General features: G+C 44.7%; 1 protein-coding gene across 1 annotated transcript; it reads left to right on the plus strand.

Moving 5' to 3' along the window:
- Positions 1 to 2,177: 2,177 nt before the first annotated feature.
- LOC311237457 (chloride intracellular channel protein 1-like) lies at positions 2,178 to 11,881 on the plus strand. The gene is made up of 6 exons (XM_084325348.1): positions 2,178 to 2,308; positions 6,403 to 6,512; positions 7,350 to 7,475; positions 9,673 to 9,779; positions 10,819 to 10,994; positions 11,705 to 11,881. Exons 1-6 carry the CDS (start codon positions 2,273 to 2,275, stop codon positions 11,867 to 11,869), a joined length of 720 nt encoding a protein of 239 aa, XP_084181474.1. The 5' UTR covers positions 2,178 to 2,272; the 3' UTR covers positions 11,870 to 11,881.
- The last annotated feature ends 6,733 nt before the right edge of the window (positions 11,882 to 18,614 follow it).

Raw genomic sequence — 18,614 nt, forward strand, 5'->3', positions numbered from 1 at the left:
ACACACACACACACACCTGCTCAAAGCAGCCTAGCTATCAGTCTAGATCGGTCGTCTGGTAATCTAAAGGTTCTCGGTTTGATTCCCGGCTTCTCCTGGCATGTCGAAGTGTCCTTGAGCAAGACACCCCTAACTGCTTCGGATGAGCAGGTTGGCACCTTGCATGGTGCCCTCCGCCGTCGGTGTGTGAATGTGTGAGTTAATGGGTGAATGTGAGGCATAAGTTGTAAATGACTTTGGATAATATATGGATGCAGTCCATTTATCAATAAACAATTAAACTATTAGCTGGGAGACTGTGTGACCTGGTCTGTGTACCCCCCCCCCCCCCCCCCTCTCTTCCTGTTGTCACACAAAGACTATTTTCTCAAGACTCACCTGTGCTCTCAGAATACTATCTGGGTGAGAGAGCATTTGATTTCATGTCAGTCAGTCATGAATGCTGCTGAACCAGAGAAAGACAGTGTTGAAGCAAGATTACAATGTAAACAAACTACTGAGGAAGGAGATGGAGAGAGAATTAAAGAGAGAGAGTGGAAGTGAGTGGAAGAGAGAGTGAGAGTGGGGAAGAGAGAAAGAAAGGGGGGGAGGGGATGAAAGAGAGTGAGTGAGAGTGAGGGGGGGGGGGGTCGAAGGAGAATGAGAGAGTGGGAGAGAGAGATGAGTGAGTGAGAGTAGGGGGAGACGGGAGAGAGAGAGAAGGGGGGGGGTAAAAGAGAGTGAGTGAATGGGGGAGAGAGAGGGGGGTATAAGATGAGAACTATTATCCCTGGGGGGCAATAGCACAGACAAACTGAACCCCACAAGTTTGCAAAAAGGGAGAGAAACAGAGACACACACACACACGCAAACACACACACACACACACACACACACACACACACACACACACACACACACACACACACACACACACACACACACACACACACACACACACACACACACACACACACACACACACACACACACACACACACACACACACACACACACACCCACACACCCCTTACTCCTAGAACCCACCTCACCCCTGCCCACTTTGACAACCTAGGATGGCTTAGAGTAGACGACAGAGTACAGCAACTTGCAATGGGCCTGGTCTACAAGATACACTACACGACCAAGGTACCCATGTACATGTCAAAATACTTCCCAAAGGTCAGTGAATACCACGATCACAACACCAGAGGGAGCTCCACAAATCATGTTAAACCCAGATTCGGCTCAAACAAGGGACTAAACACGTTTCGCAATTATGCCACATCAATGTGGAACGCCCTACCCAAAGCTGTAATGGAATGTGAATCACTACCCACTTTCAAAAACACTCTAAAAAAAACACCTACGGGAGACTGCAATTCGAAACTGGCCCCTGTAAATGTCCCAACACAACCCCCTCCAATGTACAGTACAAATTACCAAGTATGGTCTTGTCAATATTCCAATGTACAGTTTTGCTTGTACAGTTGTACAGTGTCCCCCACTCACCCCTCCTACCCAACCACCCCCCCCCCCCCACTCCTACCCAACCCCCCCCCCCCCCCCCCCCCCACCCAACCTCCTCCAATGTACAGTTTCTACGTCAAATGTATATACTCTTTTTTATGGACTCTTTTCGTATCACAAACAGTACTGTATTTGCAAATCTGGTATGTCATAAATGTATAGATGTAGCAGTACTGTCTATCTGTATGTCATGTATGTCATATATGTTACGATGAATTGAAAATGGGGGACCCTGATGTAAACAAGACGAAAGTCTTTCTCTGGTCTGCATCCCCTTAACAATTGTATGTATTGAGCTGTACTGTACTGTACCCATTCTGCAATCTGTTAATAAAGTTTTCAATCAATCAATCAATCAATCAATCAATCAATCAATCACACACACACACACACACACACACACACACACACACACACACACACACACACACACACACACACACACACACACACCTACACACACACACACACACACACACACACACACACACACACACACAGAGGGAACAGCTGACACACAGAGAGTGACTTAAGGAGAGTGGAAGCCTAGAAGGCTGGGAGGAGAGATCAGGCTCTACTGGTTAATCTGGAAATACAGGCAATTGGTGTGGGCCGTCCAAGCCTGACAGGTGAGGTGACAGTCAGAGAGGGAGGAGTGCAACATTAAAATAAAAGCGGACAGGCTAACAGGGTGCTAGTTGCTCGTGTAACAAAGACAGAAGGACAGAGAAAGAGAGAGAGAGAGAAAGCGAGAGAGAAAGAGATGGCTGAGCCCCCGAAGATTGAACTCTTCATCAAGGTAAGACTCACTATACTTGCGACGAAACTGCTGTGAAAAACCTCCTCTACTTGCAGTTAAAAAAAAGAAAACACACAGTTGTATTGTCTATCATCTTTTTCTGCATGGTTTTCTTATTGGAGATTATTTTCCAAAAATTTGTAAACATAACAATTACTCACATAACATGAGGAAAAGAAAAGGTAAACAAAAGAGAATGTATGAAAAAGAAAAACAAAGAAAAGCACAGTTGGAGGTTCCAATGACAATACAGATCAGGCATCAAATGACTTGTGACAATATTGATTTATAGACGGCTTCACCTTAACAACATTCTAAATGGACCCCAGTTTCCTACCTGTTGCAGTGTTTGCTAATATCAATAACACACATCAATACACATCAATAAACATCAATAACAATATATCAATAACACACTATGCAGAGAGTTGGACAATGCTCCACTGACCAAAGAGGAAGTAAACTAACTGGTGCTACCTATACTCCTATTATTTTCCCATAACAAGTCAAATAATCGAATTTCACGGCGTCTATGCAGCCTTGTTTATTCACCAAGTCCATGGAAACGATGTTAAACACAGCCATAAAGGTATGGTTTCCTTACGCAGAAAAGACATAACACTATAATCTGTTTACTTTCTTGATAACTACATCACTGCATAACTCATACATGTTCAGAAACTTAATTTGTGGTTATTAGTGATACTCTGTACACCCAATTCAAAGTTATAGCCGCATCCAGATCAGGCATCAAATGTGTTACAACCAGTGTTATTAGTAGTTAGTAAATTAGTAGTTGAACTACATTTAGCAGTAGCTTGCTAGTAGTTCAACTAAATTCAAATGGGCATAGTGATTTTAGTTACTTGAGGTGGAGTTGAACTGCTGGAACTATAATTTTGGGTGGAGGATATTGGCAAAGAAAGTAAATCGAATGTTTTTTGTACTTCTGCCTCACCTCTCTTGAGTGACAGCTCTTTGACCAGCCCCTCCTCTCCTCTCCCCGTTTGTGCAAGAGATTCTGCTCTGACAGCTGACAGGCGAGACCATTGTCTGGGTAACGTGGGTAAATAGTCTAAAAAGGTCTGTTCAAGATAACCACGCTTTAAATTAACATCTGCATAGAAATGCTACTGTGTGTAAGAGAACCACACCTATACTGCATCAATATTATATGATTGGTCTTTTAACACATTATAGAGTTTTAACAAATGCAAGTGCATGTGTAAGAGACGGGCTTGATAGTCTGCAAAGTATATAGGCCTAACTATGGCATGCATGTGCAAGCATACAGTAGCTCACACATAGAATAGTCTTTAACCAGGTGCACAGTTCGCCAGCCGGTTTCAACTTGACTACATAAACATTGTAAATGGACCCATGTTTATTTCCTGTTAAAGTGTTTGCTAATGTCAGGAAATTAACTTTGTTGTTCCCTAGTAACAGAATTCCACTGAAACGTCTGTAAGAAGATGCTGTGTTTCAACACACAGCCTTCATCAGCATCAATTGAATCAACTGTATTCAATCAGGCATAGGCAGATTACATGGTATTTACCCAGAAGGTTGATTCTGTTAAACTGGGGGCAGATTACATGGTATTTGCCCAGAAGGTTGATTCTGTTGAACTGGAGGCAGATTACATGGTATTTGCCCAGAAGGTTGATTCTGTTGAACTGGGGGCAGATTACATGGTATTTGCCCAGAAGGTTGATTCTGTTGAACTGGAGGCAGATTACATGGTATTTGCTCAGAAGGTTGATTCTGTTGAACTGGAGGCAGATTACATGGTATTTGCTCAGAAGGTTGATTCTGTTGAACTGGGGGCAGATTACATGGTATTTGCCCAGAAGGTTGATTCTGTTGAACTGGGGGCAGATTACATGGTATTTGCCCAGAAGGTTGATTCTGTTGAACTGGAGACTTTGTAAAATAACCCATTTGCTTTAAAAGGATCAAAGTGTGACAACCTGCTGTGCATTCCCTTTATAAATACTGCTCAGTAAATTAACGTATTGTAAGCAGTGTTAGGGAAGCTACTCTGAGAGCATAGTTTTATAAGCTACCAATTACATCACAGTGGACGGAGTTGAACTACAGCACAGCTACCCTTAAAATGAAAAAGTAGTTCAAACTACGTCATAAAAACATTTCCGATAACATCTGCAATGTAATGCACAATTAAGTGACATACCACTCAATTGAAAATGAAAACCTAAGTGCATAGTGTACTCACTTTAACAGCTATCTGCCAGTCAGATTTGAACAAACACCAAATCTGGGTTCTTTACAGATAAACATTGCCTAAATATAAACTGGAAGGTCATGAAACATATGGCACATACAGTATATTCTGACGAAGGTCATGAAACATATGGCACATATCTCCTGACAAAGGCTGTGAAACATATGGCACATAATATCCTGACAGGTTGTGAAACATATGGCACATATCTCCTGACAAAGGCTGTGAAACATATGGCACATATATCCTGATGAAGAACATCATATGGTACATATATCCTGATGAAGGTTATAAGAGATGGAAATCTGGGCAACCTTTTAAAGAGTTTGCAGTGATAAAGATGTGGAAGCTGTGTTTGTTGAGGTTGTTTCACCTCCAGCACCTTGCATTCCCAGAGTAACCTTCTCAACCTCGTCTCCAGAGAAGCCATGTCAGGTGACAGAGCAGAACCAAAAAAGAGCCAGTCTGACCGGTTTAGAGACCTGCATGTTTTGGTTTCATACCCTGCAGAAAATGCCACCGCTTCCCCACATACCAATGACCTCATTATTCCAATATGTAGAGATGATAAGCATCTAAACTACTACACAAATACAACCTGGCAGACCTTCATTCCTCCCACTTGGAAGTGTGCACATGTATTAGAGAAAGCAACAGTTGTGATTCAGAAAAGAAGGCCAGGTTTGAGATAGGTCAATAGTGTAGGAAGGGGGGTGCCATGCACACTTTGGAAGATATATCAAGATGTACATATTTAGACTCCTAAAGGTGTCTATATACCAAATATATATGTCATTTTGGAATCTGTAATGTCGTCAAACAGTGACCTCTACGCTTTTGTTTTTGTTTGATGTGTGGGTCGGTTTTCAGTGGGGATAGAGGAGGGCTTGCTACTGCTGGCCACACCTCAGGGTCTGCCAAGAGAGGTCTGGAGAAATTCACAGTATAATAAGTTACTAAACTGTCATTTTGGATTCCATCATGATGAAAGCGATGCAATTTACAGTTTTCATAACTTCTGAAGCAGAAATTGTAGAAAGAGAAATGTGTGCATGCATGTGCATATATATTATGTATTATGGTAAACCTTGGGTTATGTTGTGGTTCACAGAAGAGGCATAGGCATAACTGTAGTAAAAACACAAAGTTGTATTGATTTTAGGGGGAAAGGGCGGGAAAGTCCCTCTCTTAGTGTGAGCCTCGATCTCTGTTCGTGAGTTTCTTTGTTTTATAGTTTTTAGTTTTTTTGATTTTACAGTGTGTGTGACTATTTACCTCAGGAAACACCGGTGTAAATTCATTCATTCTTGATTTATACTTAAAATAATATCCTACCTCATAAAAATATTTACATTGTTATCCTACCTCAAATGAACAGCGAAATGTGTTGACACTTTGTTGCAGAAGCATGTATATTCAACATTTTATCCAGCTCCAGTGTAGCTGCAAAATATATATATAATGTTATACTTCTTACATACCATTCGTCTTATACGTAATCGTCTTCTACTGTACGTCTTCTCATCATCAATAGTTGGTTCATGCTGGATTGTTGGATAAAAACAAATATCTGAAGTAACAGAACGAAAGTTCGCAGATAATCAATGTGATCTGCCATTTTGCCACTGTTGTGTTTACTTCTGCCTGAGTAACGCCCCCCCATTGATGACGGAGGACGGTGGAACTTTGGTTCTGCTTAAACTGGTGTGAACGTGGGCTGGTTCGCAAGGAAGCACCAAGGTTCTGAGACTCCAGAACGGAGCCAGAGCCAGAACCAGAACCATGTCTGTCTGAAAGCACTAAGTGTGACCATTGTTGTTGTCTACATTATTTGTGTGTGCTCTTTCAGGCCAGTGATGATGGAGAGGGTGTGGGGAACTGTCCTTTCTGCCAGAGAATCTTCATGATCCTGTGGCTAAAGGGAGTCAACTTCACCCTCACCACCGTAGATATGAAAAGGTAAGCAGAACACTGTCTGTCTGTATTGGGGAGGGAGGCAGGGAGCACAATGGCCTAGAGGTAGAAGAGTCCGACCAGTAACTGGAAGGTCACTAGTTCAATCCCCGGTACTGACAGGAGGGTTTTTCCAGCTGGTGACTGAAGTGCGGCTGCATCCACAGTGCCCACCATCTCTGCCTAAGTGCCCCTTGAGCTAAACACCAAACTGGACTGTGAGGACTGTGTGTAGCCTATGTGTAACTAGGAAGGGATATGAGAAAAGACACATTTCAATTGACAGTAAATACAATAAAGTCATCTTCTCCCTTCTGTGTGTGTGTGTGTCTCTCTCTCTCTCTCTCTCTCTCTCTCTCTCTCTGTTGTCATGCACACACCTTTCCATATAAACAGGCACATTACTAACCAGGATATGAAAATGTATATAAAAACACCTTATCCACTCTGAGCTAGTATGATCAACACCTTTTGTTCTGTCCTCTAGACAGCCTTCCCATCTCCAATTTCTCTCTCTCTCTCTCTACCCCCCTCTCCCCTACCCCCACCCCCCCTCTCTCTCTATCTCTCTCTACCCCCCTCTCCACTACCCCCACCCCCCTCTCTCTCTATCTCTCTTTCTCTCTCTCTCCCCTTCCCCCCACCCCCCCCCCCCTCTCTCTCTCTCTCTCTCTCTCTCTCTCTCTCTCTCTCTCTCTCTCTCTCTCTCTCTCTCTCTCTCTCTCTCTCTCTCTCTCTCTCTCTCTCTCTCATTCATATGCAGTACACCATCAAGATTTGGTAATCTGTGCAAACAAACCCGATAGCCCTGTTGTTGACTCTTGCCGTTTCCATCCACTCCAGGGCCCCTGAGGTTCTGAAAGACCTGGCGCCGGGCTCCCAGCCTCCCTTCCTGATGTACGACGAGGAGGTCCGTACGGACACCAACAAGATAGAGGAGTTCCTGGAGGAGCGTCTGGCCCCGCCACAGTGAGTGCTTTGTTTACACATGGTAACGACTTTCAAAACACATAGCCCTTCGCTGTAAACTCCACTCCTAAATTAACCCCCCCCCCCCCCTCTTCGCCACCTGAATCAGAACGGTGATATTAAACTTGTGCAGTGTTGGTGAACGAAGCGTTTGCGGTTCAAGACACAGTCAGACAAGAAGATAGACACCAATTTCCTCTCTGTGCATTCAGTAGAAAATGATCTGGCTAAAGGCTAGCTTAGCACAAATTAATTAAGTGAATACAAACCACTAGTCTAGCTTGAAACTCTGTGAGATGTGTTTTTTTATCCCAACAGGCTAGCTGGTCCGTATCCATTTCCATTCCATTTCCATTTAGTCATTTAGCTCGCTTTTATCCAAAAATGAAAATGAACCGAACATACACGTACATACACACTCACACACGCATGCACACACTCCCACACATGCTAACTATGGTTGCTGCAGTGATGTGGAATTTCCCATGATAAAAAAATTTATAAACATGACACCGATCATTTTACAAAATGACGCTCATATCTGTAGAGCGTTTCCTTTGATATTTAATGTTATACGGGTACATTGATCTGTTGTGTCTGTCCGTCTAGGTTTGTTTTTAATACATTTTCACTGATGAGTATCCATTTGTTGGGCAGACAGAGTTGTGGTTAGGTTCTAATTTAATTTAATTTAGCTTCTAATACCATCCGACAATTTTCTATCCTTGCATCCTGCAAACATACTGTTGCTGGTCTGGACTGGTCCTCTGAGATCCTCTCCAGTCAAACATACTGTTGCTGGTCTGGACTGGTCCTCTGAGATCCTCTCCAGTCAAACATACTGTTGCTGGTCTGGACTGGTCCTCTGAGATCCTCTCCCGTCAAACATACTGTTGCTGGTCTGGACTTGTCCTCTGAGATCCTCTCCAGTCAAACATACTGTTGCTGGTCTGGACTGGTCCTCTGAGATCCTCTAGTCAAACATACTGTTGCTGGTCTGGACTGGTCCTCTGAGATCCTCTCCAGTCAAACATACTGTTGCTGGTCTGGACTGGTCCTCTGAGATCCTCTAGTCAAACATACTGTTGCTGGTCTGGACTGGTCCTCTGAGATCCTCTCCAGTCAAACATACTGTTGCTGGTCTGGACTGGTCCTCTGAGATCCTCTAGTCAAACATACTGTTGCTGGTCTGGACTTGTCCTCTGAGATCCTCTCCAGTCAAACATACTGTTGCTGGTCTGGACTTGTCCTCTGAGATCCTCTCCAGTCAAACATACTGTTGCTGGTCTGGACTGGTCCTCTGAGATCCTCTAGTCAAACATACTGTTGCTGGTCTGGACTGGTCCTCTGAGATCCTCTAGTCAAACATACTGTTGCTGGTCTGGACTGGTCCTCTGAGATCCTCTCCAGTCAAACATACTGTTGCTGGTCTGGACTGGTCCTCTGAGATCCTCTCCAGTCAAACATACTGTTGCTGGTCTGGACTGGTCCTCTGAGATCCTCTCCAGTCAAACATACTGTTGCTGGTCTGGACTGGTCCTCTGAGATCCTCTCCAGTCAAACATACTGTTGCTGGTCTGGACTGGTCCTCTGAGATCCTCTCCAGTCAAACATACTGTTGCTGGTCTGGACTGGTCCTCTGAGATCCTCTCCAGTCAAACATACTGTTGCTGGTCTGGACTGGTCCTCTGAGATCCTCTCCAGTCAAACATACTGTTGCTGGTCTGGACTGGTCCTCTGAGATCCTCTCCAGTCGAGCTTCCGCTGCTGCAGGGTTTAAATCCGAAGGATTGCCAAATCCTCCTCCACCATTATGTAACCTGTCCTGTCGCCTCTAGAGGCTTCTTTCTTTCCTTCACATGAAGTTAATCTACTCAAAAGTGAAAGTGAAACCTACTCTGTGCCACGACTCTGCTGTCCACGCAGACACTTTCCGTTTATAATGTTGACTGACTAAGTATTGATAACATTAATAAAACATTAATAAATAAATAAAGGTTTTTTATTTTATGAATGGTGGCACTAATGTGAAAATTAACAAAATGGGTTTTATTTTATTTTATTTCTATAAAAAGCATACACTGGTGGGGGGGCGGTGGGCAAGTAATGTACTCAGTGGATGCCTGAACACTCAACACCGGTATCACAGACTACCGTGGCAAGCCTAGTGCTAACATGTTCTTTTCTGCGCTGACAGGTATCCGAAGTTGGGCTGCCGATACAAGGAGTCTAACGGTGCTGGGGACGACATCTTCCATAAATTTTCAGCGTACATCAAGAACCCCAACCCTGGACTCAATGACCGTAAGAAACACTCATCAGTGGTTCTCATCCTTTTTAGTGTCAAAGAACCGTGGATTTAAATGTATTTGGCTGCCGGCCCCCATTAGATAACATTCTGTGAAGACCTTTCTCGTTAAGAGATACAGTATGATTTTGTCTAGAATTCCATAACTGCTTAAACAGGTTAAAGGAACATTTACCGTCTTCTCCAGAGTCAGACAGGAAGATAGATACCAATTTCCTCTCTGTGCGTTCAGTAGAAAGCTATCCGGCTGCAAGCTAGCCTAGCTCTGCACAAATTAATGGAAGCGGATACGGACCAGCTAGCCTAGCTGTTGGCCAAAAAACACCTCTCCCAGAGTTTTAAGCTAGGCTAGTAGTCCGTATCCGATCACTGGGATAACTAACGTCTATGAAATAATAGTGAAAATCAGTTCCCAATGGTTGCTTCGGACCCCCTTCAATCTCCTCAAGGGCCCCAGTTTGAGAACCACGTAAATGCATCTTGGTTTCATTCTAAAAGGACGGTGGAGAGTAGAGCTGTTCCATTCCAGACATTTTGGAGTCGATTCCACTTCCACATGGTGGGAATTAACGTTGATCGTGGAATCAATATTTCTTTGGCTTCTCGATTCCGAAGACTAAATTGTTTTAAAGTTTCTGCTTTGCGAATTTGACCTCTTACTTTGCTTTCTTGTTTATCTAAACTAAAATACTGCCTAGTCAGTGATGTGTGCAGTGTGGAGATACCTTGGGCATTTTCTCAGGATACCTGCAACATGTAAACAATTTTTTTTTTAAATGATAAATGAATCAATATATTTTTGTTCCGCACCGTTTTAAAAGCTCTGTGGATATTATTCTTGTTTTTAAATGATTACTCTAAATTTGATCTATTGATAGGTATTATCTATTATACCTTTAAAACCCACCCTCAATTGCAATAGCTTTTTTCTTTGTTTTTCTTTTGATCTTGGGAGAGTGTGAAGCACTTTGTCGCTGAACTGTTTTGAAAGCTGCATAATGTACAAGGTTTGCTCACATGGTTACTCACTTTCAGTGCTGGAGAACAAGTTTCTGAAGAGCCTGGTGAGGCTGGACCAGTGTCTCCTCACCCCTCTGCCTCACGAGCTGGACGATAACCCGGACGCCAGCGAGTCCCCGCGCCTCTATCTGGACAGCAGCTCGCTCACCCTGGCCGACTGCAACCTGCTGCCCAAACTCAACATAGTCCTGGTGAGCCGCCGGGCATCACACCCACGGTTTTTGGTCAACCCACCACAGTGGTGGTGAGGAGATTCCGAACTATGCCAGCAAATGGAGTTACTTAGCAGCTAATGTAGTTCTTAAAATAGGAGAGATAGATGGCTGCCTGTCAAAATGGCTTGTAAAATGTATAGATTTACCAGACTGCATGCTATATGATTTTTACAGGATCTTTTTTTTTTTTACCTAAGGCATTCAGGTAATTAAGTTATGCTGTATATCTATGCAATATTATAAGAACATTCATATTCATATTATCCATAAGTATAAATGCATTATAGAAATCTCTATTAACACAAAATAGCTCATAATGTCTCAAAAGCACACATGTGCATAGATAAGGTCCAAAGAGGGCTAGAGCCCCCCCCCTTCCCCCTGAACTTTTCCCTGCCCTTTACCCCCTGCCTCCTGAACCTATCCCTGCCTCCTGCCCATTTCCTTGCCCCCTTCCCAATTCCCTGTCCCTTTCCCTGCCATACAAATAGTGTCCTCTTAATACATTTTATAATCCATTAATACAGAGGAACCCTATTTAAAAAGGGTATTCCACCCCTTTTCTTGCTTGAGCTCCTGCCCTGCAAAATATCAGTGTCTGGTCCTACTCCTTGTCCTACTCCTGGTCCTACTCCTGGTCCTATTCCTGGTCCTATTCCCTATGTAACTGTCTTCCTTTCCTCCAGGTGGTGTGTAAGAAGTACCGTGACTTTGTTATCCCTGAGGCGCTGGCAGGCCTGACCCGCTACCTGAAGAATGCCTACCAACAGGACGAGTTCCGCTACACCTGCCCCAATGACTCAGAGATCCTCCACGCCTACCATCATGTGGCCAAATACCTGAACAAGTAGAACAGTGGAGAGAGGGGGGGGGGGGGGGGTGGAGGGAGGGAGAGAGGGAGAGGGAGAGGGGGGAGAGGGAGAGAAATAAAGGGAGAGAGGGGGGAAAAGAAGGGAGAGGAAGAGAGAGGGGGAGAGGGAGAGAAGAGAGAAATAAAGGGAGAGAGGGGGGAGAGGGGGAAAAGAAGGGAGAGGAAGAGAGAGGGGGAGAGGGAGAGAAGATAGAGAGAAAATATATTGTATTAATGAAAACAGGGATTGTTCTCACCTAAGACTGTACTACTTTGTACCTCAAGAAGAAGATGGAGAAGGAAGGAGATAGACAAATATATATATATATATATATATATATATATATATATATATATATATATATATATATATATATATATATATATATAGAGAGAGATTGAGAGAGGGGGGCAGGGAATGAAAGAGGGGAGACGGAAGAGGGAGAAGAAGTCTAAAGCTAATGAGAAAGGAGGAAACGTTTACCAGTCTTCAAGTGTGAGTGCTCGCTGTAAATATGCTGTCATGAAAATACTTTGTAATGTGTGCAATGTGTGATGTGTAAGGAAGTTTAGCACCGACATGGCAACATTATGGGAAATGCACTTACCATCTTCTCCAGAGTCAGACAAGAAGATAGCTACCAATTTCCTAAGCTATCCGGCTGCAAGCTAGCCTAGTTTAGCACAAATGAATGGAATGATAAATGAATGTATACGTACCAGCTAACCAAAAGGTTTTAGGTTAGGCTATGGTCCGCTTCATCAACTTCCATTAATTTGTGCTAAGCTAGGTTATCTTGCAGCCGGATAAGAGAAGACAGTAAGCACATTTCCCATCATTTTGGCTTGTTACTTTAACATAGGTATTTATGTAATTGGGTTCCAATGTGAATAGCAGTTTGTCAGATTAGATTAGATTAAAATGTATTGTCATTATACAGCACAAGTACAGTGCAGTTAGATGCTTAGAAACTACATCTGCTATAATTATATATATGTAATAGTATGTATGACTTTGTTTTGCACAAGTTTGTATAGATCTGGATTCTTTTTTCTACCCCTGAAAGAGAACGAAAAAGCACTGTAAATGCCAGAAGATGTTTGTTCTGTTTGTCTGCGTATGAATGCATGTATCTGCATTTTAAACTATATGTGAATTACAAATGATTAATTTGACTTTGATTTGTTATCATGCAGGAAGCCTACGTGATATTGTATGTTATGTTGCATATTCATGTAAACCAGTTATGAAGTTGACAAATAAATAAAATTAAGAAAAACTGAACTTCTCTTGTATGGAACATAACATTTTGCAGTAGTTGGGTGGTAGTTTAACTACATTAAAATCAATAACTCTTTCACTAGTTAACAACTTTAGGTCTTGTAGTTTAGGCAGTTAAATACAAATTTCATATTTCCCTAGAAATGTAGCATTTCCCTGATTCCAATTCAATGACTGCTCCCTGTCATCTGCTTAAGGCAAAGAAGAATGACTTTGATCGATGTACAGTATGGATAAGAAGAATCCGCCGAACCAAAAGCCTTTTCAGCCGTTTGATGACCTCCGTGCCACTCTGTTCCGATCTTTCCCTCCAGAGCCAGGAAAACGCCAATGAGTCAGAGGACGTTAAATATAACCTCCAGAATTCAGACGAGGACCGTCCCTTGGACGCCTTACTGCAGCATCCCCATCTACTTATCAGGAGGATAATACAGAAATGGATGCAAGCTGCCCCGATCATTCCATGACTAGCATGGTGGAGCGAGACCCCTCCTCGATGCCTCAGGATGTCCCGCTCCCAACCATCCTGCTCCCAACCATCCCGCTCACAACCATCCCGCTCCCAACCATCCCGCTCCCAACCATCCCGCTCCCAACCATCCTGCTCACAACCATCCCGCTCACAACCATCCCGCTCACAACCATCCCGCTCACAACCATCCCGCTCCCAACCATCCCGCTCCCAACCATCCCGCTCCCAACCATCCTGCTCACAACCATCCCGCTCACAACCATCCCGCTCACAACCATCCCGCTCCCAACCATCCCGCTCACAACCATCCCGCTCACAACCATCCCGCTCACAACCATCCCGCTCACAACCATCCCGCTCACAACCATCCCGCTCACAACCATCCCGCTCCCAACCATCCCGCTCCCAACCATCCCGCTCATAACCATCCCGCTCCCAACCATCCCGCTCACAACCATCCCGCTCACAACCATCCTGCTCCCAACCATCCCGCTCACAACCATCCCGCTCCCAACCATCCCGCTCACAACCATCCCGCTCACAACCATCCCGCTCCCAACCATCCCGCTCCCAACCATCCCGCTCACAACCATCCCGCTCTCAACCATCCCGCTCACAACCATCCCGCTCACAACCATCCCGCTCCCAACCATCCCGCTCACAACCATCCTGCTCATAACCATCCCGCTCACAACCATCCCGCTCCCAACCATCCCGCTCACAACCATCCTGCTCATAACCATCCCGCTCACAACCATCCCGCTCACAACCATCCCGCTCCCAACCATCCCGCTCACAACCATCCCGCTCACAACCATCCCGCTCCCAACCATCCCGCTCCCAACCATCCCGCTCACAACCATCCCTCTCACAACCATCCCGCTCACAACCATCCCGCTCCCAACCATCCCGCTCACAACCATCCCGCTCACAACCATCCCGCTCCCAACCATCCCGCTCCCAACCATCCCGCTCCCAACCATCCTGCTCCCAACCATCCCGCTCACAACCATCCCGCTCACAACCATCCCGCTCCCAACCATCCCTCTCACAACCATCCCGCTCCCAACCATCCCGCTCACAACCATCCCGCTCCCAACCATCCCGCTCCCAACCATCCCGCTCCCAACCATCCCGCTCACAACCATCCCGCTCCCAACCATCCCTCTCACAACCATCCCGCTCCCAACCATCCCTCTCACAACCATCCCGCTCCCAACCATCCCGCTCACAACCATCCCTCTCACAACCATCCCGCTCCCAACCATCCCGCATCTCCTCTTCCTGTCAAAAATACTAACGTAAACAGAGGGGGACGTAGTGCTGCTGAGGCTTCAGCTACAGCCATGGGCCACAGAGCAGCGGCACTAGAGCTCCAGGTCCTAATCTCAGCAGAGTATCTCTGAGCAGACCAGCTGGGGCTGTCCCTCCCTCCCTCTGCTCCCAAGTGAAGATAAGAGAAGACGATGCCAATCAGAATGACTTCCCGCCTGACGTCAGCTGCTGGCATCAAGCCTCACCTGTGCTGACAGCGATAGAGGAAGATATGCCGGTGACCCTGCCCTCCTCACCTCTTCACAATGAGTCAAGGCGGATCTCATCTTGGATTTTCCTCAGCCAATGAGGATGCTGCCCATGGTAAGATGAATGCATTCCTGTCAAGCCAGCTAGTGTCAATAGTGCTTGCCACTTTGACAGCTGTGGAATGCAGGGCCCCGATAAGCCTGGTGACGTCACGTTACTACGCTAGTCCTATGGCCTCTGAGGATGATAATCCCACTAGAGCCAGTAGCATTTCGACTTTCATTCACTGAATAAAGTGTATGCTTCTTGCCAGGGTCGGGGGGGGGGGGGGGGGGGCACGCATCTTCTGTAGCCCCCCGTGGGGATATTCGCTGTGCTCTTCAACATGATATTGTAGCATTGAAATGGATTCCCCCATCCCTGTGCTTTCCAGGCGGGGAACTACAGTAGTGCTCTGCCAGCCCAGACTCTCAGTCCTAACAGTGGTAACAAGAGTGTGGAGCAACTGTAGCAAATGTTGATTACATACCAGTGTTTGAAAGCAGCTTTAGAACTAATGCATTGCCAGGGAATAATATTATTATTCTACCCGGTCGATATTCTGGTTCTCAGTCAGTCAGAGGAGATGGCCATGCGATCACACCAAGTGTATAGAACAGACGGCGTAGTCTGGGGTTTGCTATGAACTGGAAAAAGAGTGTGCCTCTTCCCGGTCAGCAGGTGGAATTTTCATTCGACATTCTGGCCTCTCACACCCTGGTACCGCGCTGAGAGGGTTTACATCCTCACAAGGCGGTTACAGCTTTCACTGTAATGCCCCTGCTAGGCAAGATGACGTTAGCCCACCCAGTGGTCCACTCTGCCTCCTCCACATGCGGAATATACAGATGTTATTTACCAGCAGGAAAATAGACCTTGTGTGTGGAATGAAAATACTGCTGAGAGTTCCCTCATTTGTGATGAGCAACCTAGACCACTGGAGGGAACCAGAGATGCTCTCGAGGGGGTGTTCCTATGGCCTGTATACTTGTAAGCAATAGCTCACAACAGGCCATGGTATAAGGGTATTATATCACAGGGGAGTAGTTCTGACAGCCCCTTAGCTGTGTAACAGAACTCACTTTAGGGCGACAATAATGTGGTCAAGAGGCATGGTTTCTATCTTGTGCCTGAACTGGCGTGGCTTCTTTTATTCACATATAAGCAGCAGTTGTACAACTCTTCTCTCTTTGAGAGACGTTGGAGGAGAGAACGAAAGGGGTGGGCACCTTTCCTTTTATAGTTGCCCTAAGGTAGAATACCTGGGTGGCTACGCCCAGAGCGCCCTCCAGTGGGGACAGATATATATGCACCAAGGCAATCACCGGTGGAGACAATTGTCTACACAGGTAAACAGTTACTAGTGTAAACAGTCATATGTACAGTTAGACAGTTACTAACAATCCTATACAGAGTCTCTTATCTCAACACTCCCACTTTTTAGTATACTGGCTGACTTCTTGGAAAAACATTTTAACAAAGGAAATAATATATATAAACTCAAAAGCATCCATAGGGTATGACATTCAATACCTTCACATTAAACATGACCCTTGCACATCACATCAGTTTCAATTTGAAAACAGGTTCCCTCATAGTATATATTACTCTGTTGTCCGTTGGACAGCAAACCGGTGTCATTCTTTCTTATCTGATGGCATACCCGATGAGATGATATTATTTATAATGACATGTTTACATCTATATTGACACCTCAGGTTCCTAGTAATCACAATGGTCCCCTGGTTGTCCTTATAAACAACAGTCTCCATATATAAACAATGTTCATCATTTTAAACGGTTTAGACAGAACGCCCATTCTTCAAAAACACCATATTTGGTAGAGAGGATATATTTCAATTACCTACTGCATCTTGAACAATGCATTCATAACCATATCTTCATCACTTTGAGCAGTTGCTCTAGATAAACACATTTTCATTGTCATTGTAACTGAGGGGTTACAAAACCCTGACTGTATTAAAGATTGTGATAGATTAAACCACTGCTAGGTATGTACTATAATTACTGGTCAGACAGTACATCGAATAGATATGGTGGACACTCATAATAACACGGCATTGACAAAGAAATAGTATTTGAGGGTATTTTATTATTATGCAACATTAGGTTACAGAATGAGAATTAGGGTCGCGCTTGTATGGCGAAGAATATGCATAAAGTCAGTCAGTAGCATAAGTCACTGGGAATAGAATGATTCCTACGATGGGTACTAGGCTGACGCCACCTGGCGTATAATAGCAATTATAGAAGGCAAGGCTGGTACCGCCTGGAGACACTGGGTTCCTCTCAGAGTTGTAAGGTCTAGAGGATAGAGGAATGTTCGGATACTCAGTCTGATTCAATGAAGAATAAGGGGGTTCACGTACAGAAGCCAGTCCTTGTAAATCCAACGATCAGCAACAAAAGCAATAACTGTAATCCAATGCTCGATAGCAAATGATGATAGCCAGCCAGCCTCGGTCCATGAGGCCAGCCCGAATGTAAATCCTCACGAGGTTAAATCCCAAACGACAGTGGGAATTAACGATGCTCTTCTCCGGGTAACACGTTCCACAATCAATATAATCCAACCAGTAATGGTTCTGCAATCGCCGCCGCTGGTTCTCCTGTGCACATGTCCAGCAGGTTCTCCGACTAGGCCTCCTCGTGTGCTGGTACTAAGGTATTTAGTCCACGCGCACTGGCTAAGGTCCACTAGCTAACACGAACGAACCGCTAGGTAATGCTACACACGAACGAACTGTGGTTGGCACGATATACAATAAATGAACGACTATTTACTTCACATTAAACTAAGTCGAACTTGAAGTTACTGCATTAAACTCTGACATTTTACTATTCAATTCGCACGTGGTTCTCAACGCTCTGTTAGACGCACGGTTGCTCACTTCACTGTTACCGAACACGTACTGCCATGTACATCTGCGCCGTATATATACTTAAGTGATTATCTAGTCCCAAACCTCAGTTCTTGTCTGGAATCAATACGCTGTCTCCGGGCATGTTACGACATGCCTGGGTTCGTCTTTGAACCTGACTTTGGGGGCTTGCGGGCTGGCGCCTACGGGCGTTATCCAATAAGGAGAGCGAATATTACTATGGTTCGAACGCAGGTTTAAAGGGATATACCGTGTGTATATAAATGATATACAATGTATATAAAACAATAAATGTAGATTCTCAGCTTTAATCTGGCCCTTCACAACAGTCATAGCTAGAGATATATACTCAGCTTCACAGGCTGATAGTATCCCTGTAGGCTCTAATCCTTTGCTGTCTTTTCTGAAAAATCGCTGTCCGTCTGCAGCACCTCTGGGATAACGAAAAACATATTTTGACGTAGTTCAATGATTCTCTGTGGGACCAACAAAAAGAATACTATGACATTCTTACTCACTACAGAAC

The sequence above is a fragment of the Notolepis coatsorum genome (assembly GCF_963971535.1).
Source record: "Notolepis coatsorum genome assembly, chromosome: 11".
NCBI classification, from domain to species: Eukaryota; Metazoa; Chordata; class Actinopteri; order Aulopiformes; family Paralepididae; genus Notolepis; species Notolepis coatsorum.

Coding starts and splice junctions, on each gene's coding strand:
- LOC311237457 (XM_084325348.1), top strand. CDS start 2,273: ATGGCTGAGCCCCCGAAGATTGAACTCTTCATCAAG. Junction 9,780..10,818: donor CAACCCTGGACTCAATGACC/GTAAGAAACACT, acceptor ACTCACTTTCAG/TGCTGGAGAACAAGTTTCTG. Junction 10,995..11,704: donor CCAAACTCAACATAGTCCTG/GTGAGCCGCCGG, acceptor CCTTTCCTCCAG/GTGGTGTGTAAGAAGTACCG.